This window comes from Callorhinchus milii, unplaced genomic scaffold (genome assembly GCF_018977255.1).
Source record: "Callorhinchus milii isolate IMCB2004 unplaced genomic scaffold, IMCB_Cmil_1.0 Scaffold8, whole genome shotgun sequence".
Taxonomy (NCBI): Eukaryota; Metazoa; Chordata; class Chondrichthyes; order Chimaeriformes; family Callorhinchidae; genus Callorhinchus; species Callorhinchus milii.
In genome coordinates this window covers 21,959,572-21,985,589 of record NW_024704749.1, presented here as the reverse complement: position 1 = coordinate 21,985,589, position 26,018 = coordinate 21,959,572, and the positions used below count along the sequence as shown (strand labels likewise).

The 26,018-nt window shown below is 39.4% G+C and overlaps 1 protein-coding gene across 1 annotated transcript in view; it reads right to left on the bottom strand.

The window, feature by feature from the left end:
- si:dkeyp-72a4.1 (uncharacterized protein LOC100148058 homolog) overlaps nt 1-25,724 on the bottom strand; it is a 148,104-nt gene extending 122,380 nt beyond the window's left edge. The window contains exon 1 of the mRNA XM_042337439.1: nt 25,567-25,724. Within this exon, the coding sequence (XP_042193373.1) occupies nt 25,567-25,642 (76 nt within the window). The 5' untranslated portion in view covers nt 25,643-25,724. The remainder of the gene's footprint in view (nt 1-25,566) is intronic.
- Between the last annotated feature and the right edge of the window lie 294 nt (nt 25,725-26,018).

Here is a 26,018-nt window from a genome sequence, read left to right as displayed (position 1 = left end):
AAGTTTCCTTACTCCACACAGAGCCTAATAATAATCCCTCCAAAACAAAACAATAATAAATTGGTCATTTTCAATCCACGACTGTTTGTGAGACATTGCTGTGCGCAATTGGCTGCCGTGTTTCGCCCACAAATATACGGTCAATTCACTTTACAGCATATTCTGTGAAGCGCTTTGAGACGTCTAGAAGACGTGAAAAGCGCTATATCAAATGCAAGGATTATTATTATTATTATCAAATTCTCTTCTCTGCCCCTAAATTTATCTCAACTTCTCCCCTATTCTTCTGAGAGTAGATCATTTTGGAATATTGTCTCCCAAACCATATTTTATGGTGTGCATATTAATGCAGTGTTCAAGGCACTAAGATCAATCTCCTCATTGTCAAATGAATGGCAGCCTAAGATACAGCAAGTTTGGTGAGTTAGCCTGTAGTTGTTTTAATCTCCTTTAGAGGGCATCAAAACCTTCATATAGAGGAATCTGGGATGTAGAAAGGTAGACATCAGTGTCTCAAGACGTCTGTGGGGGAATGCGACTGCCAGCGCGTTCAGTTCTCTGGAATAAGGCTTCAATCACAATTCAACCACTTACGCCCCAACACAGACGCGAAGAAGCCTAGATTCCTTACCTAATGCTTTCATCAATATAATTGGCTCAGGACTAAAGGAAAAGGATTCAAATCAATTTGTTGAACCCATCAACTCGCTTTCCTTAAGTTACGTGGCTGTTTTCTCCTCATGGTGTCAGTTAACAGAATCCTACAAAAGGACTCACTTCATTTCTTTTACTGAAACATGCCCAGGGATACACATAAGGCATTTTCAACCAGCAATGTACGCCTAAAATGTAAGCGAACTTGAAAACACAATTTAAATAGAACAAGCTGAAAAATATAGTGCTATTTTGAATGCAATTCGCTTGTTAATGTAAAGAATATTGAAGGTTGCAAAAGAACTAAACGTACAGTAGAAATGTTTGGGGTGCCATCCAGAGAATTCGTTTTTTTTTCTCAATTCCCCTAGAAGAGTATTCTGTGAAATATCATACCCAGTAACAGCATCAAAGTAGTAGGATGTGGAAATCTAGCTATAATAAACGATTCATTAATGTTACAAGCTCGGATCTAACAATCTCATGAACTGCTTAAATCACACAAATATCTAGATCAGGGTGGTCCAACTGGTGGCCCACGAGCCGATTTCATCTCCCTCCATTTCATCCAGCCCATCCGCTCCCTCCATAACTCGTAAATGTTATGTTATGTTTCTGGAAGGGAAACACAAAAATATTGCTTATGCAGCCAGCGAATATTTCTCAAATGGAGCATTTCGGTCTTCAGAAACCAAAAGGTTGGACTACCCTGACTAGACAGTACAATCATTTTTTTCCAGGAGAAATTCGGCTGTTACTACATAGAATTGCTGTACTGTTCCAGTGTAAATTATAAACAAAGACTCCATCTCATTATAATTAAATGCGGTGGCTTATATTTTCTGATGTAATCAGATGTGAAATGATCATTTCTCTGTTTTCTGCGTTCAATGTTTTCATTATTAAACAAAATAAACATTTTTTGTGGATTCCATTTTATATGAATTGCTGCAACGATCTGCGTTAAGATGAACATCACATTCTTAAAAATAACATTTGTACAGGATATTCAAAATAAATGGCAGATAGAAAATGTTCAGCAAATTCACATTTCTTTCTGTCTTAGAAAATATCCCCCTTTTTCCACCACACGGTAAAATTATTAAGCATGAATGAAAAAGGATTCATCCTAGTATGAATATTGATGTTTGTCTTGTTTTAAAAGGGAGCCAAAAATTACTCAAAGCATAGAATTGTTTTATCAATATGACCAATGGTCAGAAATAACACTAAAAAAAATTAAAGCGACTATCTTTTTAGCAACCAGGTCTATGCAACGATGGTATAACAAAACTTGGATTGATAAGGCTGTAAAGGACTGTTTCGACTAGGGTTTGACATTTTGAGGATCACCACATAACTCGGCAGTAGCTTCACATACAAAAATCAAAATTACAGGAATAAAACTGTGTTGAAATTACCGAAGATGCAATAAATGTGTCATTATAAGCGATGCTATAATATTGTTAAATCTTAATTTGAGGTAAAAATGCAAAAATATAGAGAATTTCTTGGTTATGAACCACTAATTACTTCTCAATCATCAAAATCACATCATTAACCCTTAGCACGACAGATTAAGGGCATGGATGAAGAGCAAGGAATGAACAGATGGCCATAACTGGTACAAGAACTGATTAAGACAAAAAAAATTGCTTACATCAAATTAAAACTTTACAGATTTATGAAAAATAAATGCCACAGTACACATTTCAAAATGGTAATCACAGATTCAGATAGTTACAAAAGCAATTCAATTTTCTGCTTGAAAACCTTCAAACCCCTGAACCGGTCGGTTTACAACTGAACCTTTTAATTACTCATTGGTATCCATTCTAAATTTACCTGCTTAAAAGCTACCAATGAAGTCCTGAGTTTGTAATTTCACTCCTGACAAACTTTTCTCATCGGTGGCATACAAACCCCGAACACTGGTAAGATTAACTATGAACAACTTGCTGCTAGAAATACAAACACAATGTATTTTTAATCATGCTTTGCAGCAATGCATCTATCAACCATTACATCAGCAACAATACATTAGTGTTACATGGGTACTTGGGTCTGTGCAGGTTACAAATATGTACAACTACCTTTTATGGGTTAAAAAAGCACTGTAAATCAATATTACCTGTAAAAACAATGGAATCCATGCTTCTTTATTTCAGCTTCTTCAAGATCTAGTACCAGAGCCTGCTGCAAGTGGTAATGAAATGCTGTATCAAGTTCTGCTGACAGCAGGTGATGGTCTTTTTATTACACTACGCAATATCAGAGAAAACTCAGGCAATGCAAACAATACTGTGCATTGTAAATAAAATTGATTGCAAAGCAAATTTAACTAAATAACTCCCTTTCTGCTCTTTTGCAAACAGCTTTGGTTGTGCTGAACAACAAGAAAAAGACATCAAAACAGCTATAGGTGCAGTGGATCTCAGAATAGCCTTCATCTGAACCATTCAAGATTTATTATTTAGAGTTCAAACTACATCACCTTCCAAATCATTCTATACGAACAGTCCATCTGCTTAATCTATCACAGTCTCAATCTTCAAATAGGTTGCACTAAATGTAGATCTAAAGATGCCATCACCTGCATAACAGATGCCAAACAATATTATTCTCCCTCCCTACCCCACCTACCAAAGTTATCACCTTTCTTTTTCTTGAAGGAATATAACTGCTTTTCTTCTACCACTGTAGGCTTCTTGTACCTTGCCCAAGTGACATTCATTATGTGTGAGCCTTGCCTCGCTGTTCAAGATGACAGCTTATCCCAAACCAGTCCTCATCTGACATTCATACACCTTCCAGCATGAGGTCTCTGGGCAGCCGATAATAGCAGGAAGTCTGCTTCTTAAAAGCAGTTTATTTTTGATAAATTATGATAGTTTAACTTCATGTTTCACTCGTCACTGTATAGAACAATGGCAACAAAAGTAATTTCACATCAAAACATGGGAGATTTAAATCTTGACAGCAGCAATAAATTACCTGTCACACCTCATCTACCACATAAAATCATACAATAGAAATTGAACATGAAAGCCAATGCAACAGGACAATCTCTTATGATCAGTTTTTTGAGATTTTATAGCAACAAATGAAATTCCTGCATCAGACTACTAAAACTCAATTCACTGTACAGCACTTATCATTCACTACATATTCCATGCTCCCCAGACAATAAGGAAGCAGCAGCAATGGTAATGATCTGACCCATAATTTCTGTACAAATTCCCAACCTCAGTTGGTGATACCAAAAGTAATAGTGTCATTAACAGAGCCATGTGAACGGGCTAGCTGTCAGCTAGTGCAATGGCAAAGTGATGCGTGGGGAATGGAGAAAGAGGAAAAAATGTAAAATAAACATACTAATGAAAATCAAACCAAAATGGATTTCACTGCAAATTAAATAATTTCTGTGTGCTCAACTAGAATAACACAGTTTCAGTACAGTACATTATTCCTTCCCCCTTTAGCTCTTCCTGTTCAATACAAAATGGACAAGCACACAACATGCTTCCAAGTCTCTCCCAATGGACTCTTCACTTGCACTAGGAAGTCAATGAAAGGCAGCTGGAGTGATTCTTCCTTTGATCTTTCCCTCGTCAACTTCACCCCACGACAGCTGCATTGAGACTAAAAGTGTCAACGTGTGGAGAAATCAAAAATCCGCAACCAATCACTCTGCTGTAAAGCACGCTACGATTGCAACTCAGTCATTTTCCCCCTCAACCTGTTATGACTCAAATGAGTTGAATAACATCCCTACTGAAAACCAGAGTATAACTTTTGAAAATAATGACAGCACCTCCAACAATGCAGCACATCACCAACATTGGCATTGGATTGTCAGCCTGGACTACATGAGTTAAAAGTCTTGACGTGGGGCTTGAATGCACTTCCAAATCAGAGGCGAGAGTGCTACCAAGTGAATCAGGCTGACATACTTGGCCAGAGTGACCGACAGTGGTAAGTGGAACCTGATCCTGTGTACTGTCTGAAGACGAGAATATCTTACTCTGGGAAAATGCACTTTTGTCAATATTTAGGGGACGTGCATTTTGGCATTTTAGGTAAGCATTTAGTCTTCATCCACATTTCTTTAATAGAATTATTGGTTGACACTAATGTCCACAGTTCCACCTTTTTATTTATGGCATTTTTATGTACTCACATCTCATTTTAGTTTTAGCTCCCCTTACCTCCCTGTCTGGTTGTTGAGTCTAGCTCTCTGCAGCTTTATTTGCTCTTTTTTCTATCAATAGTTGGAAGGAGAATCCAACCATCTGCTCACTTCATTAAACTTGAGTAAAAACGAGCATCAGGCATCACTGCTTTTATCCCAGCGCCAACGCTCACAAAAAGCATCTTGGGAATCAATAAACAGTGGTGAACATGACTTTCTTGAAATACTGTCCTGATTTTTTTTGACGGGGCATTTATCTTTTACTTAAGCTCTAAATTTCTAATATCGTTTGAAAAGGTTGTACATACACTAGGGTTTAACATCCTTAATTTAAAAATAAAATTGATATTCTGAAGCATAGACACATCAGTACTCAAGCCCTAACACAGAACACATGGCTGTAAAGGACTCAAAATAAAGCACAGACCTCTGAATAGCTCTATAAATGACTATTAATCTGCTCACAGCTGGTCTCATAGTTCTTCACAATGTTTCCAGGAGAAGGTGACAGGAAGTAAAATGTAAATTGCTCATCCTTGAAATTAGTAGTTAAATTTATGCGATTGTGCCAAATAAGGGGTAAATGCCCATCAAAGGTTAGTTCCTTAGATATATTTTATTACCTTGCACTATTGCCTATTGAAACTTCCCCCTTCTTGCAATTCTAACAAATTTGCCATAGTTGTAAAAAAAAGACCAGCTTGACCAGCAGACCAGTCAATGGTGGAGTCCTGTAGCTCAGTGGTTAGAGCACTCGTTTTGCAAGCGAGAGACCTGAGTTCAACTCCAGGCAGAGGGCGAAACCTTGGGCAAGTTTCCTTACTCCACACAGAGCCTAATAATAATCCCTCCAAAACCAAAAACAATAATAAATTGGTCATTTTCAATCTACGACTGTTTGTGGGACATTACTGTGCGCAATTGGCTGCCGCGTTCGCCCACAAATATACAGTCAATTCACTTTACAGTATATTCTGTGAAGCGCCTTGGGACGTCCTCCCGACGTGAAAAGCGCTATATCAAATGCAAGGATTATTATTCAGCGCCTTGGGACGTCCTTGGGAAAGGCGCTCAATAAATGGAATCTTGTTGTTGTTGTTGTTGAGGGGTTTCTTCCTGCTCAGCTCCCGTATACCCTACAAGCCAAAGCCTTAATGGGCTGAAAGGTCCTGGCTGGACAAGCAGTGGGAAGCTTGCCAGACAGAATCCACAATGGCAAGCTATGCAGTTTTAGCTGATTAAACTCCAGGAGCAGCCCAACAAGTACTCCAAAGACCCTGTTCTGCCAAGCTATATCTAATAAATTCCAGAATTAGATAAGCAAGGTAAGTGCCTCCAGGAAAAGTACAAACTTCATTCTGTACGCAGGGAAATGTCCGTGTATATGTGGCACGGACATGTAAAAAAAATTGGGATTAGTATGGCTTTGGGTTTCCATATGTGTCAGATACCCGGCTGACCAAAATGTCTGTTTATACAAAAAAGGTTTTCTTTTGACTATGCACTCCTGTAGGTTATCCATCTTTATTTACAGTGATGAGCAGAGACCACTTGAACCCTTCAAGCACACTGACCACATATCATTAGCACATTAAAAACACCAATGTAGCCAATTATTAAGCAGTGAATGTAATTAATTTTAGTGAGTTTGCCAAGTCCCCATAGAACTAGGTTTTAATACCACCAGTCTCCCAAAGGCTCATAATTAAATGTAGGAAGAGAAAAATATGTCCACATAAATTGGCCTAGTGACAAACACAATCTAATAGTTTCTCACTATTCACTGCAGACCATGATTGTATCAACAATTTAATCAGAATTAGCAATGTATCATCAATTAACCCAGTGTAGATTTGTTTTAATGGCATTCATAGGAATAAAGACATTCAGTACAACAAACTTCTTCCACCCATTTATTATGTCATGGTGATCTTTTAATCTCATTTCCTTGCCTTTTCTTCATAACCTTCAGCCATAATACAGTCACTCCACGTTACCATAAGTCTTGTTAAGTGATATGAGACGTCCTCCCAATGTGAAAGGTGCTATTTCAGAAGCATCATCATCACCATCATCATCCATTAAAGCCCTTACTTCAAGTATCTATCAATCTCTTTATATAGCCCAATTGATTTTGCCTATAAGACATTCTGGGTCAGTGCATTTTAATCGTCACAACCCCCTGCAGGAAGAAATATAGTCTCAATCCACCTTTATGACCAACTTGAAAACCTCTATATTCCAACAGTATTCAGCCCAGTAATGGACAATTCAAATTCACAAAACGTTTTTTCTTTTCCCCTTCACCTGCTCCTCTAAGAATATCTCTCGATTCATTTCATTTTGCGTCAATGTACCCAATACATTTTAATCGACAACCTTATTTCATAAATTTAGATTGCAACTAGTATCAGCTCATTGCATCCTGATTGGAAAACGTGAGATGGGTGTAAGTATTCATTAACATTCTTCATCATGTGCAACAGAAAGGTGCAAATAAGGTGCCTGAGTGAACAAGATACACTAACAAGATGTTACATTGCTCTGGCACAGTTTGTGGAGTACTGTAGCTTAGTGGTTAGAGCACTCGCCTCGCAGGCGAGAGGATCTGGGTTCGATTCCTGGGCAGAGCGAAACGATGGGCAAGTTTCCTTACTCCACGTGCCTCTGTTCACCTAGCAGGTAAATAGGAACCTGGTCGTTAGTAAACAAAAACACGAAATACTGCAGATGGAAATACTCCATGTCAGAACGGTCGTGGACCCGAAATGTTGACTCACTTCCCTTTCTCCATAGATGCTGCCTGACCTGCTGAATTTTCCCAGCTCTCTCTGTTTTTGTTCCTGGCTGTTAGTTGATTGGTGGATCGTTTTTCCAGGGGTAATAAACCCGTAAAAATATAATAATAAAAAGAGTAATTTGATCACTCAAGCCACAACTATTTGTGGGACACTGCTGTGTTCAATTGGCTGCTGCGTTTCACCCACAAAAATAGTCAATTCACTTTACGTGGAGTCCTGTAGCTCAGTGGTTAGAGCACTCACTTTGCAAGCGAGAGACCCGAGTTCAATTCCAGGCAGAGGGCGAAACCTTGGGCAAGTTTCCTTACTCCACACAGAGCCTAATAATAATCCCTCCAAAACAAAACAATAATAAATTGGTCATTTTCAATCTACGACTGTTTGTGGGACATTGCTGTGCGCAATTGGCTGCCGCGTTCGCCCATAAATATACAGTCAATTCACTTTACAGTGTGTTCTGTGAAGCGCTTTGGGACGTCCTCCCGACATGAAAAGCGCAATATCAAATGCAAGGATTATCATTATTATTCTGTGAAGTGCTTTGAGACATCTCAAAGATGCGATGAGGCACTATATCAAATGCAAGGATTATTATTATTATAAATTAGCTTAAACTTCTTTTTTAAAAAAGGAACAATTCCATTGCTTACATTAAAAAGTAGGGCCAATACACTTTAGAATCTCCTGGAACTGGTGGTGAAGAGTTAAATCCCTGAATACTGAACAAGCATCCATCATGAAAGTCATATTTATTTTAATGATCAGAGTTAGCTTTCTTGGCAGAAAAATAATAATCAGCCATTTGTGTTCTGTATAGAAACTACTCCGCATCCCCAAGCTTCTACTTCCCATGCATTTAAATAGTCAGTTCAATCAGAGTTGTGATATCCATGTTTGATAGGATCATAATGAATGTTTTCTTTTCAAATCATTGCTGTGATTGACAATTTTAGAAATAAATACATAAATAAGAGAGAGTGCTAAATTATTATATCCCAGCAAGTCCCAGTAACCTTGTAATCCGATCTGTGAAGATGTCACAACACACTATAAGTTGAGTGTCCTCAATGTTAGCATCAGCCATCACTGCCCACTGGCCAGACAGCAAGCTTCAATCAAAATATCATCCCAATGTATCATAGTTCAAATTGACAGTTTGAGGCCCATTGATTATGGACCAGATAATAAGATCCATGGTAACCACCCTCAGGTATTATCCAGAATTAGATTTTCCATTAACTGAATTGGATACTACCTTGTTGCTGCAGAATACCCCTGTTCCTATGTACCATTACCTAAAGAGCTCAAAATGGATGACTGCATTGTAAATGTGAAATTTGTTCTAAAATCCTTCTTTTTTCAAAATTGTATTGGAAATCAAAGCAAACCAAAGTGAAACTGCAAGTCAACAAATTGCTGTGTTTTAAAATACATTTGGCATTATCACTTTGTCGTTAATATCTCAATGTGCTTCATAAGATTTACTCTAAAGTGCAGTGAATGCATTTGCATTTTGTATGCAAATACAGCAGACAGCATGTGCACAAAGCCTTGAAGTAATTGATAAATGTTATCTGTCGTATTGTTGGGCAGGACACCAGCAGAAAGTCCCTTCTCTTTTCGAATAGTACCATGGGATTTTTGACATTCACCTGAACTGGCAGACTTGACCTCAGCTGAAGGTCTCATCTGAAGGACAGCATCTTTGACAGTGCAGCACCGCATTGGAGTCAGCCAAGATGATGAGCTCAAAGTTACAAAAAAAGGCCTGGAACGAGTCGTAGGATAAACAGGATTAAAGAAAATAACTCCAGTGGGGAGCACAAGAACAAATGGCTGAAAAGCCTCCTCCTCTGCTTTTATTTCTATGAAAGTAACCTGAAGTCATTTTCATGACTGTGGCAATTGCATGAATATAAATGAATACGGACAGCATAGAGAGAATTCCAACTGTAACAGCCTAAGAATACTGAACAGGAAATGGAAAAGAGACCACTTGGTTCAATGCTGTAATTTGCAAGAGAAGACATCCTGAAAACTCCCTGTAGTCTATACCGTAGTCTGATCATTATCCGCAGCAAATGGACAATAAATGAAGAATACTACTTGTGAACAGAGGGCCACCTGTCAACTTGATAATGGCAGTAACACATCTTCCCCTTGGAGTACATTACAGAATTATTGTGTTGCAGGACCCTCCAACAATCATTTACAATTATTGTAACTGGAGCACTTTATTTGATAAACAAGATAGTATTTCCTCAAGATGGCGAATTTAGACTGCTGGCTAGATATTCCAGAAAGTAAACTGCAATTCTGTTGAACACAATTTCTAACATTTTAGTCCAAAGGTGGGTAACAGCTTTCTTTAAAGTACTCAAAAGGAAATAATTTGTCAATAAAATGAGAAAACAATAGCGAAAAGCTTACATGACTATGAAGGACAAATGTAATTTGTAACCTTGTACTGGCTATGACTACATCAATATGGAGTGGCAAATGCAATTTATACATCCCACATCAGAATCAAGGCCCCATCTTACAACCCGAGTGATTATCATTCAAGTATAATTATACAGATAATAGAGATGTCATCATAAAGCATTGTCAGACGAGCATATAAATGATTTTTTAATCCACTAAAAAATGAATTATTGTTACTATTCCAAAAAAATTAGGAAATGGTTAATGACTTGATCATTTAGTAGTTTGTGGAGTCCTGTAGCTCAGTGGTTAGAGCACTCGCTTTGCAAGCGAGAGACCCGAGTTCAATTCAAAGGACGAAACCTTGGGCAAGTTTCCTTACTCCACACACCTAATAATAATCCCTCCAAAAAACAAAACAATAATAAATTGGTCATTTTCAATCTATGACTGTTTGTGGGACATTGCTGTGCGCAATTGGCTGCAGCGTTCGCCCACAAATATACGGTCAATTCACTTTAGTGTGTTCTGTGAAGCGCTTTGGGACGTCCTCCCGACGTGAAAAGTGCTATATCAAATGCAAGGATTATTATTATAAAAGTAAATATTAGTCAAAGAAAACAAATTAAGTCTTCTTCCTTTTAAATGTGCCTGACAATAATTCTAATATTTCAGGAAAAACAGGCTTATATGTAAATTGTGGGTTACAAGCCTTGATCATCCCGATACTAAACAAACTTCATGCAATCAATAGAGGGAGCTATTATTCAGTGAATTCAAATACCATAATAGAATAGAAAATAAAGTTCTTCATAAAGATATCTATAGAAACCATTACATTCTGGTACTTTCTGAATCCTAACTTATTTGAAATAGATTTGCACGTTAAACATACCTAAATAAATTAGTTCATAAAAGAGTTTTGATTTAATCTCATCCTTGCAGAATACCTATCCGTTGTCCTCCCCATTTACAGGTGTTTTTTTTAATGAGTTCAGGGTCCAGGCCTCAACCACCCACCTTGGCAACCCATTCCGGTTGTTATTTACCCTCTTGGAAAAAAGATATTTCCTGGTGTTAGTTGTGAAATTGCCCTTTGCAACCTTAAAGCTATCTCGTAAGTTATGATTATACAATGTTCTCATCTGACTTCCACTCCAGCTGGAGGTCTGCAGATAATAGTCAAGAGCAGGAAGCCCAGCTTATTTTTTCCTCCCTAACCCAGGCTAAAGTCAATTATAGTACCCCAACTACTGAGATTAGCTAAATCAGCAGTCAGGGATTGAAAACAGTGATTTGTCTGGTCAGGACTATATACCAATGAGGCAATGAGAAGTAGAGGGGATATCTATGTAATATTTACATGGTTCGTATTAGCTACCTTGATATTTAGATTTTCCGCTTTTCTTGTTTCAAAGAATATTTGAAAATTCTAGCCTTATCCCCATCTATTCAGACTTGCACACTACGATTACCCATTGTCATGATAGGGTAAATAAAGAACATTGTGATTGTCTATGCAGTACCACAACAACATCCTTGACAGTCTACATACAAATCCTGTTCATGTCACAAATGTTCCATTTGCAGTCTGTTCAAAATTTTAACAGAGGACCTACAACTTAACTTTTTAAATTATATATTATAATTTCGCACCATTATCCAGCATTCACTATAGCCATACACTTGATATACAGTAAGATAAGACACACACTGCATGATTAAGGTGGAGAGTACTTACTTTGAAGCCATTCTCGATACCGCACACCGCACCACATATTCCAGATGTCAAAATGAAAAGAAATCAACCTGGTTCATCCAACATAAACTGACTAAACGGCTCTCAGCTGAATAACATTCCTGTTATTGTGACAGAGAGACCAACAAAATAAAATCCAATTATGTTTTCTAAGGAAAATGAAGCACAGAAAGTAATATCTTTCACAACCCGCAAGAAGGTTTGTGACCACCAAAACAAAAGCGGACTATAGCTTAAAGCCGCTGATCAGGAAATCAAGCACTGGAGAAAGGAAGCACTTTTTAGCCTAATGAATTAACCGGTTATGTACAGGACATTCTTTGCAATATTCATACTTAGGATGGTAACAAAGCGGGATACAATACTTTTGGATACCTCAATGGATATGTCACCAAAACAGGAAGTGTTTAGAATATAAAAAGTACTGTAATCAATTGCCTCATAAAACAATAAATTGAGCACATAACTATTCATAATTCTGATAATATATAAAAGGAAGATAAAACCCCAAACTGTTTCCAAAGCCAAGGACATCCACATTCCAATATGACATTCACAATCATGAAAACTTTCACTGACTTAATGAAAACACAGGTATTCATGAGGATAAGGAAGCAGTAGTTACAGATTTAGTTAAAAGCAGTTTTGACCTGGTGCAGTGAAGGTTATTGATGTTCTTCCTGTTCTTATGGCTCTAGGTATAATAAAATCACACAACTAGGGAAGGGAGGGGTGAGAGAGAGGAGAACAATTTATTTTAAAACGCATCTGATACAAAGTGCTGAGAGCTATGTGGACCCGGTTACTCCCATAGAGTACACAAGCAGAAATAAATTAACTTTAAATTAGATAGAGCCCCATGAGGGAGTTGAATAGATTCTAGTTCTCCTCTAAACTGACATTCTTGCTCATTAGTTAGTTTTGCTAAAATGGAACTTGAATTTCTTAATCCATGCTGAAATAAAACATAGGATTTATTTTGCAAATATTGTGCAAGACATTCTGACTTTCTCCCTTCCCCTTTGGGTTGGAGACTGTTAAGCATGGTGATGGGTTTCCACAAGGGTTTCCTTCAGTGCTTGTCGTCACAAAATAAAGAGGTCAGATCTTAATGCTAGAGGACCTGGGTTCAATTCCCAGGCAGAGCAAAACGTTGGGCAAGTCAATCCACGACTGTTTGTGCGACATTGCTGTGCGCAATTAGTAGCCCACAAATTATACAGTCAATTCACTCTACAGTATATATATTCTGTGAAGTGCTTTGAGATGTCTCGAAGATGTGATAAGGCGCTATATCAAATGCAAGGATTATTATTATTATGTCAGACATCCACCTGACCAAACAAAGTCTCCATCCCCCTTCAACGGCCTTGTGGGTAAAGGCACTCTGAGCAGTACAGTACAAAGCTGATTACAAGGTTGCATGTTCTAATCCTGCTCTGTGTTCAACCGGGATTACAGGTGTAGTGCTATAATTGACCTCAGCTCTCCTAAAGGAGACATCCAAATCCAAAATCTTCCAGGGTCTCCATTCCTGATTACTATTTACCCATTCTATAAAGTGCCTGGGTGTTAATGTTAGACAAGGATAGGATTAGGCTTAGCTGTAAAGAATCTCTCCTCTTCCCAACCGTCAGATCATCAAATAGCCTACCAATATTCATGATCAAACTCACATATGAATGACCCTTTGGATGATATACTGAGTAAGGATGAACTAGGCTGAAGATGCGGGCGGGGAAGTCAATCAGAATAAACCGAGAGATTTGACAGTACATAAAAAATACATTTAACACAAACTACTGTAATTTGTAATGCTACAGAGGTACTTCGAAACAAAAGGTCTTTCTGCCTAGTGGGCATGTTTGACAATCAGTAATGCACTAAGTGTTCTGTTCCGTTAAGTTATTCCCATTAGACTATACTCTGTTTAATGATACAAATACAATTATAGTAAACCAGACAGAACTTCCCAAATGAAGCAATGCAGCTCCCATCGCTAACTTTCAAGAATTCATTCTCATTATAAAACTTTTTAGATGTGCTCATCAAGGCTCTTCTCCCACGTCAATGTGATCTGACCGTTTCTCTCATATCTACTCACTCCGCTTACTAACCTCCACCCCGTGGATAATATGCTTCCACACTGCTACCTCTTCACAACAAGCCACTAGGACATGTGTACAATTCTTGGGGTTGAATCACAATTTTAGAGATCCTTAGTGGCATGGTGGGAGAAAAGAGAAAATGGAGACTATTTTCATAGTTAATACCCACAAAATGTCAAATGAAAAACATTACGTGATCCAATAGTTTCAGAGGGTGTGGTGCATTACTAAATTCAGTTACCATTTGTTTAGCAGGAAAATCAGCAGCATCCTTTTCAACTCCAAGCAAAAAAAATAACTATTTGCTTCTATATATAGGATATCTTATTTTGAAGCTTGTGGGACATATCTTATGCGGTCTGATTTTTGGACATACCACACACACGGCTTCAGTTTTGTTGTACTGTGGTTTTGTGGGTGTAGGCTTTTGCTTGTGTGCTTTTGAATGGACTGCAAGTGGGATACAATTTAGGCCAGAAGCAATATTAAAATTTAAGTTTATATTTATTATAAATTCATGTTAATGGATAGTCTTTGCATTGCTGCACATATGCCTTTTTGACGTTCAGGTTAATTTCTTTGAAAATTAATGGAGACTGTCTGGACTCTTGCAAATACAGAATAAAAACTTCATAGTGTTAGCTTGTGCCAGGAAATTAATGACTGTATACACGTTCCAAAACGTCCTAATCTGCTGGGAGTCCCAGCAGGAAATCGGTTAACAATGGAAGGCAGTAACATCACTTCAGCAGTAAAATACAATGTTCATCATTTATTGCAGGATGCTATACTGATTTGAAAGCACATTTAACCATAAATGAATTATCGGAATAAAGTAGCTGATAAAGATCAAACTACGCAATTGTGTCCTAATTTTACACACAGATAGGGATATCACCTCAACCCTGTGACCTTAATTTTAGACTTGGTGGGGACATCAATTTATGCATACAATAGGCATTGTAAATCAGGATACACAGATGATACACATTGCAAGAAAATCATGATTGATTAAAAAAGAACGCCCTGGTGACCTATTCCAGAATACCCATCCTAGCATCTTCCCATTATAGCATTGATCTTTTATTTTAAATGATTTCAGTGCCCAGGATTGAAACAACCTTCCTGGTAACCTTATCAGCTGCTAATTACCTCTTTGGGGACAGAAATACATCCTGGCATCTGTTCTTGCCCTTCACAGGCTTGAACTCTTTGTCCTGCTGCCAGACTAGAACACTGTATTGTTTCTGGTGATTTGAGCTCAATGAAATTGTCAATGTAGCCTAAATTACACACTAATATAAGTGAGATCCAGCTAGTTTTAAATGAAGATGATGAACTCCTGTAGCGGATTGGTTGGAGGACTTGCCTCGCAAGCAAGAGGACCTGGGTGAAACATTAGGCAAGTTTCCTTACTCCACATGCCTCTGTTTACCAAGCAGTAAGTAGGAACCCGGCTGTTAGTCGATTGTTGTATCACTTTCCGGGGATAATAATCCCTTCAAAAAAACAATTAACAAGATATAAAAATAATAATTTAGTCATTTAATCCACAACTGTTTGTGGGACACTGCTGTGCGCAATTGGCTGCTGGGTTTTGCCTGCAATATATACAATCAATTCACTTTACAGAATATTCTGTGAAACTCTTTGAGAGGTCTAGAAAACCTGATAAAGCACTACATTAAATGTAAGGTTTATTATTATTATCAGTTTTGGTCTCAAAGTCAGATTATTCAATACTTCGCTGAATTCTATGTTGTCATTGACTATGTGCATGGTACATAGAGTATTCATATTGTAGTTTTCTAAATTAATTATGTTAACTTTCCCTTAGTTTCTCAGTGCAAGTCAAAAATCCAGTAGGTGTAAAAATACATACTTGACTTAATCTGCCTGAATTTGACTCAATTTCATAATCTCTTGAAATCTTAAATACAGCATTTTAGACACAGTAAACCTTTCTGATAGAGGATCCCATCATTCAATTCATTTTCCACGGCTGCCCTAGGTCAGTGCAACTTACTTCAGTTTTTCCTACTGCCTCAAATCATGTGGTTCATAAACGACAAAAGAATAAAGCAAGAACGGAAATTGACATTTATTTTCTGTCTTTAATCTCTAAATTCTATTCAGTTACAATAACTTTTTCTTCTCAGCCTGTCCAGCAGTTTAAATGGAACCTGGTATATAATAAATAAGCACATTTGATATTGCACCTTATCGCAACATGGAACCTTCTAAGCACTTTCAGAATTTTTACTGTAAAGCGTGCTTTTGCAGGCGACAGCAGGAGCCAATCTATGCAAAGCAAGTCCTTCAATTAACTATAAAGTGAATGACCAATTTTATCTGGGAAATTGTTGGCCAGGATACTAGGAGAAAGGAGGAAAAAAGACAAAATATTTAAAAATACAGAAACAAAAACAGAAGTCTCAGGCAGCATCTATGGAGAAAGGAAACTGAGTCAACATTTCAGGTCCATAAACCTTCGTCAGAATTGGGGCATGTTGGGAGGGAGAGGCTTTTAAAGATTAACAGAGAGGGAGGAGTTAGAGCAAGGAAGACAAATGAGAAAATGGGGTGGGGGACAGGGGATGATGGGTTACAGACGTGTTAATGATGTAAAACAAAGTGGGGGATTGCAACAAAACAGGCAGACCAGAGAAAGAAAAGGTGTGTCTGGAACCCAGAGAATGTGGTAATGGTCACAGAAGAGGGGGAAGGTGAGCTGTTATGGTCTGAAATTGTTGAAATCAATATTGAGGCCAGAGGGCTGCAAGTTTCCCAGCAGACAGATGAATGCATTGCCTGAAAGGATGGTGGAAGCCAATTCAATAACAACTTTTAAGAGAGAAGCAGATAATTATTTGGGGAGGACAAGTTTGCAGGGCTACGGGGAGAGAGCAGGGGAGTGGGATTGATTTGGACAGCTCTTTTCAAAGAGCGAGCACAGATACGATGGGCCGAATGGCCTCCTTCTATGCTGTATAATTCTATGAGGTGCTGTTCCTCAAGCTTGCGCTTTGTTTTTTTGCAACAGCGTAGGAGACCATGGAGGGAGAGTTGAAGTGGCAAGAAATAGGAAGCTCAGGTTTGTGCTTGCAGAAAGAATTCTGACGAAGGGTCGTGAACTCAAAATGTTGATTCATTTTCCACTCTTCATAGATGCTGCCTGACCTGCTGAGTGTTCCCAGCGACTTCTGTTTTTGTTTCAGATTTCCAGCATCTGCAGTATTTTGCATTTTATTTAAAAATACAGCACTGGTTTCAAATTCAACACTTCCTATTGACAACAGCTTGCTTCCATAAATTAAACAAAAATAGGGACTGAAATTATACAACATTCTCCCTGCATGCGTCAAATATACTGTCTTTTTTTTTTGAGGAGCACAAGCACTGCCCACATCTCTTACATTTCCTTAAAAATAAACAGTATTTAATTAATAAATCCACAATGAGAAGTGACGCAGCATCTTCAGTACAACTTTACATAATCTTTAAATCAGACTTAAGATTTGATTTACATGTCAATATGTTTTGCTCAGGTTAACCACACTGACATTCAAACACAATGTGCTCCCGAGAGTCACTAGTCTTCCCATGAGCACCGGTGTAATCCTAGATCATTAACCCTGAAGTAAACCCTGTGGGAAGGTGCAAGCTTGTGCCAATATATTTCTACTGTGCAAGTTGCAAATTACCAGAGGAATTGCTGGTGCAGAAAATAGGCTAGGGTGGTCTCTACAGGTAGATAGAGGACTGAAGGGAAAACAAAGTCAGTAATCAACTATTGAGGCAGCTGGGCCTTGTAAACAGTAGTACATAGCAACCAGTGGTTTCCAGAAACCATCAGAAACACCAGTTGGGCTTGTCATCATGACTCATTGCTCTGGGAGATCTGAAGTGCACCAAGCTTCTGGATTTCATCAGCAATGGCAGCCTCACCATGGTGGCCCTTCTTCATATGTCAAATAATGATTTCTGCAAGGATAAAACTGTATTGTATAGTGGCTCCTCTGCCCAATCCTATCTACTGAACAAGCATTTCAAATTGCACTAAGTATTTCATTGATGAAAAACACAGAATGGACAAAAACAAATCAAGGATTTATTAAACAACTGTACCAGCCAGTACCTGTATTCCTCAAGAAACATCAGTCCCTCTCTTGCCACGCCCCCCACCACCACTCCCACCAGTCTCCATTTGTTTCAATACTGAGACAAGTTCCTTGTTATTTTTCATATTTGCAAAAAAATTAAATTGGGTTAATTAAAAAAATTCATGAAGGCATTCCAAGTAACCAAGTAATCCCATTCACACAGGACAAACAGTGCAAGAGTCTGGGTTTAAGACAGTTTATTTCCATACAGAAATATAGTTTAAGAAGAACAAATACAGTATTTGTAATCAAAACGTGAGTCCATCAGTTACTATGGCTGATGGCAGAAATACATTTTAGGAAAATGACAAAATATTTTGGTTGAATTCTAGATAGTATGTACATTTTGTAGGCAAAGATGGCTCCATTTGCACCAACAAGGTCTTACAAACAGCCATGAGATGAATGACAAATGATTCCAGTGTTACACAGTATTACACGGGACAAGCTCCAGTTTTTCCAGTAACTGGTTCTTTAACAATCAATTAAACAGAGGGTCAGTTTATAATACAAAACAACAACTAGAATAACCCAGTTGTTATTCAGTTCTGACGAAGGGTCATGGACCCAAAACATTGATTCACTTTCCTTTCTCCACAGATGCTGCTGGACCTGCTAAGTGTTCCCAGCAACTTCTGTTTTTGTTTTCAAATTTCCAGCATCTGCAGTATTTTGTGTTTTGTAACTAGAATAACTCAGGATCTCTAGCTCCATCCATTAATACTAGAGAGAAATAGTTGGTAGTACCCTTCCAACAGCATGGTCCAACTAGCAGCCCACCCAATTTCATCTACCCCCCCACCCTATTTCATCTGGCCCACCTGCTCCTTCCATAAACCATAAATGCTGTTATTGTTTCTGGAAGCGAAACAATATTGCTTATGGGTCGTTTCTCAAATAGAGCATCCAGCCCTCAGCAGCCAAGAGGTTGGACAACCCTGGCAGCTAGCTCTTTAGGCCGAGGAAGTGTGCCCAAGGAAGAATAAAGGTTTCTCCTGAAGTTTGCACCAAAGTGAGCACAAGGGGCAAGTCACAAGGAGGACAAGGTGAAGGTTACAGATAGCATCAGATAAGTGTGGTACAAAGCTGTCTCTCGACTTGTGCTTGATCTCACCAATGCAACAGACATGAGCAGATTCTCCTGCCCAATTCTGCCAAAAGATTATTGCTTAAGAGTCAGGCCAATGTTTCTCTTTCAGAAACAGCTAGTGAATCAAAGTTTGAAACGCTGAAAAGAGCATGACAATAAATGACTTGCTATATATTCTGAGCATTTTCTGGTTTTATTTAAGATCAACACTGGCATTTAATTTCAAAATACAACAAAAACACTGGTGAGACTGAAACTAGATCACAAGTTAATTTAGGTTTGAAAGCTGCTGCATTTCGCCCACAAAATATACCATCAATTCACTTTACAGTATATTCTGTGAAGCACTTTGAGACATCAGGAAGATGTGATAAGGTGCTATATCAAAGGCAAGAATTATTTTTAAACTATGATAAGATCAAGATAGGAGGCTATCTCAAAGGAGCTAAGGAGTTACGATTGCGTACAGTGAATACAATTCTGAAAATATGCCATATTTATTATTTATAATGGTAAGACACTGAAGAGCTGTTCTCCCTCGGATCCAGAGATGTGCATATGTGGCTTAAAATGGTAAGAGCTGCATTCTTCCAATTGACCTCAGTACACTGTGGAATTCAACAGCTGTGTGCTAAAGTTGAAAGCATCCTAAAAACATGACTGCATATCATAATGATACATTAAAATATAGATCATTGTTCTAATAAAAAAAGACTAATGCAACTCAATGTGAAACAGAACTGTCAGTTTGAGGAATGCTTCCAAAAAAAAGAGCTGGTTTTGAACATTGTTTCATACTGTCAATGGCCATTCATTAAAATTACAAGTTCATAGATCGCTCTAGGACATTTTCTGATGGCCGTTATGCAAGTTATCAGCCTGACTTGCTTTAGACTCTCCTGTTCCTAGTTTAACTATGAAGCAATGTCTTGTTGAGGAGGTTCAGATACAATCGACTTAAGCACTGTATGAAGTTTGTGAGGCAATCATTTTGGCCCTTTCTCTGCAGTAAACATTAGATATCAAGCAACAGTTGCAAGATTTATGTAAAGCAAATCGTTTTAAATCCCCAGACGTCAGGCCAACCCTTCAAACAGACCTCCCCTCAGACACCAACCTGCTGACAGATACAGAGATTTTGTGTGGTAGCATTCGGACTTCACAGAAATCAGAAGTGAGCTCAGCTTTCAAACAGTTACTCAGGTGGACCTGAGCCACATCCAGGGACCTGCAAGATTTACTCTTCATGAATCTAGTAACTTAAACCACAATGACAGCGCCAATTTCTCATTTCATGGTGCACAATTATTTCTTCAATGAAGAGTTATCCATTATATTGCACCCACAAATTTAACAGATCCATTTAAAACTAAAAAATGCCGCACAACATAATTCACAAGGTTTTACAAGGCAATACAATGACTGAATTGATGTCCAAAACAAATAGTAAAGCCTGAGTGGCTTATTAAAGTCATTTCAAACGCTCTGCTGAAAAACTGATAAGATTATAAATATGTTTCCAATAACAAGCAGAACACTTATGCAGTAGTCCAGAGCTCTGCTCCAGCAGTTCAATTAATTATCTGAAGAAAATAGATAGTAATCAAAAGGAGAATGGAAGCGAGTTCAGTAGGAATAACTCTAAGTGTACATAAACTGATCAGGTTTCATTTTAATTTCTACCGGCACCCCTTTCTAGAATTATTTATAGCCAGCAATATTAGAAGGTGACATGGTGATTTCAAATCCTTCAACCTCTGAGATAAAGGCACTATACAAATGTAATTTTGTATTGTATATGGGTTTGAATGCAACCCAGATGACAGATGAAAGGACTAAATCAATCCATTTCTCAACTTCTCAATCTAAACTTGAATTTGTTTTCAAGTCTTTCGAGGGATGCTGAAAAGCACAATCAAAACGGAAAGTCTTGAGACGGACATTGAAGGAACTAAGGGGTTGAGGTAGACGGATGGAGTTCCAGACAGTAGGAGCAGAAAAGCTGAAGGCCCGACCACCAATAGTGGGACAGGTGGGGCAGGGGACCTAAGCAGGCCACTGCCCGCCGAGCAGAGGGAGAGGACAGGTTGGTATGGTGTTAATAGGTCACAGAGGTACGGATAAGCAAGGCCGTAGGCGGCTTTAAAAGAGCAAGGATTTTAAACTCGATCCTCTGAGCGATAGGGCGCAAGTAGAGCCAGATGAGGATGGGGGTGATCGGTTCACGGAGCTTTGCATGGGATCAATGAGATGGCTATGGATGTGGGTGGCAGAAATGATGTGGAGGGAGAGGGTGTGAGACACTATCCTGGGGAGTGCACTCTGGAACACTACCCTGCATGAGTGGCACTATATAAATCCAAGTTGTTGCTGCTGTGGGAATAAAAGAGGGAGGAGAAGTCAGTGGAGGTGGAACAAGATCAGCTTCAACTCATTTGGAGTCCTATATCATAGTGGTTAGAGCACTCGCCTGGCAAGCAAGAGTATCTCACACTCCTGAAGTGGACATTTTCCATTTTAGGCAAGTTTCTTTACTCCACACACCTCTTTTTACCTTGCAATAAGTAGGAACCCGGTTGTTAGTCAATTGGTGGATCACTTTTCTGGGGATAATAATCCCTTCAAAAAAATAATAATAATTTGGCCACTCAATCTACAACTGTTTGTGTGACACTGCTGTGCGTAATTGGCTGCCTCATTTCGCCCACAAAATACAGTCAATTCACTTTACAGTATATTCTGTGAAGTGCTTTGAGACGTCTCAACTAAGTGATAAAGCGCCCCACTATCTAATGCAAGGATTATTATTATATTTTTTAATTTACAAGGCAATTAATTCCTAACTCAATTTGAGGACTTTTTTCTCCCCAATATCAAATTTGTACAACTTACAGTCCTGAACAGTCAGCTGAAATAAATCTAATTTTGCTTCATAGTCTCTGGTTTTCTACAGACAGAATTATCTCAGAAGCAATCAGCAATTTTATACAAAATCAGCTCTGTCAGGGTTTAGAGTCCTCAGGCAGTTTTCAGTAGCATACAATATCTCCAAACATTGCAGTGCAGTGAATCTTTCTTCTTCTGGTGTGTTGCAACTGATACCTGCAGCTGATCCTCCAGAGAATTAGCTGTCGTATTGTGATCTGGGATGAGATTGCTTGTCAAACAGAATCATATTAATATCACTTCCAGTCATCGTCCAATACATTACACAGGCTGAAAAATTCCATCTCACTATCATCATTAAGACTAGCAATGAGGCCTTATTTCTTTTTGGATTTGTGCATTTCAATAGTTCTGCGTTTGAATTACTTGCATTAGCAGCAAAGAAAATAATCCACTAAAATCAATTGTTTTCCAATTGCTTTAATTTATATTTTTCCCCTTTAAACCAAATTAACGCAACACCTCCAACAGCAATTTTATTGCAAGCCCTGGAGCAATATCAAAAATCTCAATGAAAATATTCTGAGTTTCACTGAGACTCCATTGTACAAGAGAAAAATATAAATTCATCCCCAATAGGCTTTATTCAAAAATATTGCAACTCAATGTTAGACAGGACAACATACAATAATCCTTGCATTTGATAAGAACGCCTATAATGCTGAAAGATCTCAGAGCACTTAAGGGAATTGTTGTCAAGCTTATTTGTAGACAAAGGTGGCAGTCAATTTTCACATAAGAAGGTTTCACAAACAGCTATGAGCTAAATAATATTTCTTGCATTTGATATAGAACCTCATCAAGTCTTTGAGACGTCTCAAAGCACTTCACAGAATATACAGTAGTGAATTGACTATATATTTTGTGGGCAAAACGCAGTAACCAACTGCACACAGCAATGTCGCACAAACAGTCGTAGATTGAGTGATCAAATTATTATTATAATAATAATAATAATCCTTGCATTTGATATAGCGCTTTTCACGTCAGGAGGACGTCCCAAAGCGCTTCACAGAACACACTGTAAAGTGAATTGACTATATATTTTGTGGGCAAAACGCAGTAACCAACTGCACACAGCAATGTCCCACAAACAGTCGTAGATTGAGTGATCAAATTATTATTATTTTTTAAATGATCAACTTATCCAGAACACCAAGAGAATCTCCCTTCTTTTCTAGAATAGTGTCATGGAATTTTTAACATCCATCTGAACAGGCAGAGAGGACCTCAGTTTAGCATCTCAACTGAAGGACAGTACCTCCAAGAGTGCATTGCTCGCCAATACTACACTAGTGTGTCTAATTGGACTATGAGCTCAAGTCCCAACATCAGGCTTCAACACGAAACCTTCTGACTCACAGGCAAGAGTGCTAGAAACTGTGCCAAGCTGACGATTAAAATTTGATATACCTAAAGTATGAGCAAAGTTTTGTACTAAACTAGATGATTTTCAGTGGATTCTCTGACAGCTGCAGTTATGCATTCTTGTGGGGCGTAATTCAATCAGTCAAAGCATTATCAAAGCCTGTACCATCAGTGCACAACAGTCCATTACCCTTCCTCAGCAAGTATAACATTAATTCAATCTTCGCAGATTACAATTCAGAAGATCCAGTAGATGCAGTTGGTAACTACAGTATTTTTGCATTTTGTGAGTTATACGGAAGGTTTGTTCAAAAAGCACATTTTACAAAAAATGTCAGATTGTTTGTTACTTGCAGAAAATTTGTGAAAGTTCTGCAGGCAGCACAAGTCCATTTGCCTTTCCTGCACCAACGGTCTCACTCTGTGAGTAGTTGCTGAAGTTGAGTGTTACTTTACTTAAACCTTTACTTGTTGTAGACAGCCTTGAAAACTTGGTATAGAATAGACCCAGTCTTATAATTCAGTTTTTGGATTCTGAGGTCCCTTCTCTTCATAGACTTGCTGGGCAGCTCAACTGGCATGAGCACCTGCCCTCCACTCAATCCCTCAGTGTTTTGTTCTGCTTTCCCCTAACATTGTATCTCCCGTCACACATTAGGGAGACTGGATTAGAGCAGCTTTATCTGAAGTTTATGAATAGATGAGAGCTCATCACACCTTCTTACAAAATGTTATTGGGTCTTTCAACCCAATTTTCCCAGCTTCCTGTCCGTAGAACTTTGCAGTTCAGAAGAAGGCAATTCAACCCATTGATGTTTGTGGTGGTTCTTTGAAAGAGCAATCCATTAAGTCCCCTTTACCTGCATTTTCCTTCTGAAAGCCAAGAGGGAACTAGATTACAAAGGAAGATTCATTTAACAGTCATGCAAAACATTCAAAATCTTCCGAGGATTCAGTTCCCAAATTTCATGAGGGTAAATTCCTTGCCTTGGCCAACATGTGACTGCAGAATCTATTACTTAGTGAATACAACAAACTCAATAAAGATTACACAAAGGAGAGGACATTTCCAGTACAGCTTTGCACATTCAAGTAACGTGTAATTAATCTATGCATCATTGCTGTATTTTCTAGACACCGATGTTTATAAAATGTATACATTCAATTACGTAAATTAAGAAACATTCTGCCATTCATTGTAGAATTCTGGCAAGAATTTTAAAAGGATTTTATTCAATATTGACTAGATGCTCAAAAAGCTCCACGTGTTTCAAATGATCGTGCAATTTTAGTCCGTCTTTAAATAATTTTAAATACTTTTATGTCCAGATGCCCAATGGTCACAACACAGGAATAGTGACCGGTTTATTAACAAGACTTGTTTGTGGCAAATAACAACAACATGACAGTCCTGGGATATGATATAGCACCTTATCACGTTGTGATCAACAACATGAGACATTCATCAATAATAACACTCCTTCCCTCCTTCCCCTTCCTCACACCTTCTCTCCCTCCCCTCCCAACTGAACTCCATCCCTACCTCCTACCTTTTCTCCTTTCCCCCTTCCTCCCACTATCCCCTCCCTCTCTCCCACCTTCTCCCCATCCCTTCCCTCCCTCCCACCTTCTTTCCATCCCTTCCCTCCTTCCCACCTTCTCTCCATCCCTTCCCTCCTTCCCACCTTCTCCCCTCCTTCCCACCTTCTCTCCATCCCTTCCCTCCTTCCCACCTTCGCCCCATCCCTCCCCTCCTTCCCACCTTCGCCCCATCCCTCCCACCTTCTCCCCATCCCTTCCCTCTCTTCCCTCCCTCCCACCTTCTCTCCGTCTCTCTCCCTCACACCTTCCCTCCATCCCTCACACCCCGAGGGCGCTGACCCTGAGCGGCGGCGGGAACACGACAGCAACTTCACCCCACGCGACGGCGCCTCGGTGACCCGAAACTTTCCCGCCCGGTCCGGCCCGGCCGCCGCCGGTTTTCTCGCCGGTAATAACATTTCTGTGATTAACAATAACAACAACAACAACCGCGGAATAACGTAACGAGACGAGACTCACCGAAGACACGGAGCCAACCGTGGTGCACACTGGCCGCCAGGTACAGCAGCGACTCGGTCTCTATCCCCCCCTCCATAACCGTCCGGCCGCCGCCGCCACATCAGCGCGAGCCGCGACCCGTCCCCGAGGTAACCGGCGCCGCCGCTCGCTGTCAAACCCGCCCCGCGCCGGCTCCTGCCTAACGGCCGCCCGGGGTCCCGCCCACCGCGCGCGCGCGCAGTCCGATTGGCTGGCGGACAGTGACTGACAGCCACCCCCGAGCCACTGAGAAGCCCGCTCTCCCGCGGGCGGACTGGCCAATCGGGGAGCCCCGTCGTCCCGCTGATTGACAGTCCCCTCGCCCATTCAGGAGCCGCGGGCGGGATTGATTGACAGCCTCCCGGGCCACACGGGAGCAGCGGGGGTGGGGGGGGGCGGGTTGGCGTGGCGGACAGCCAATCCAGCGCTGGCGG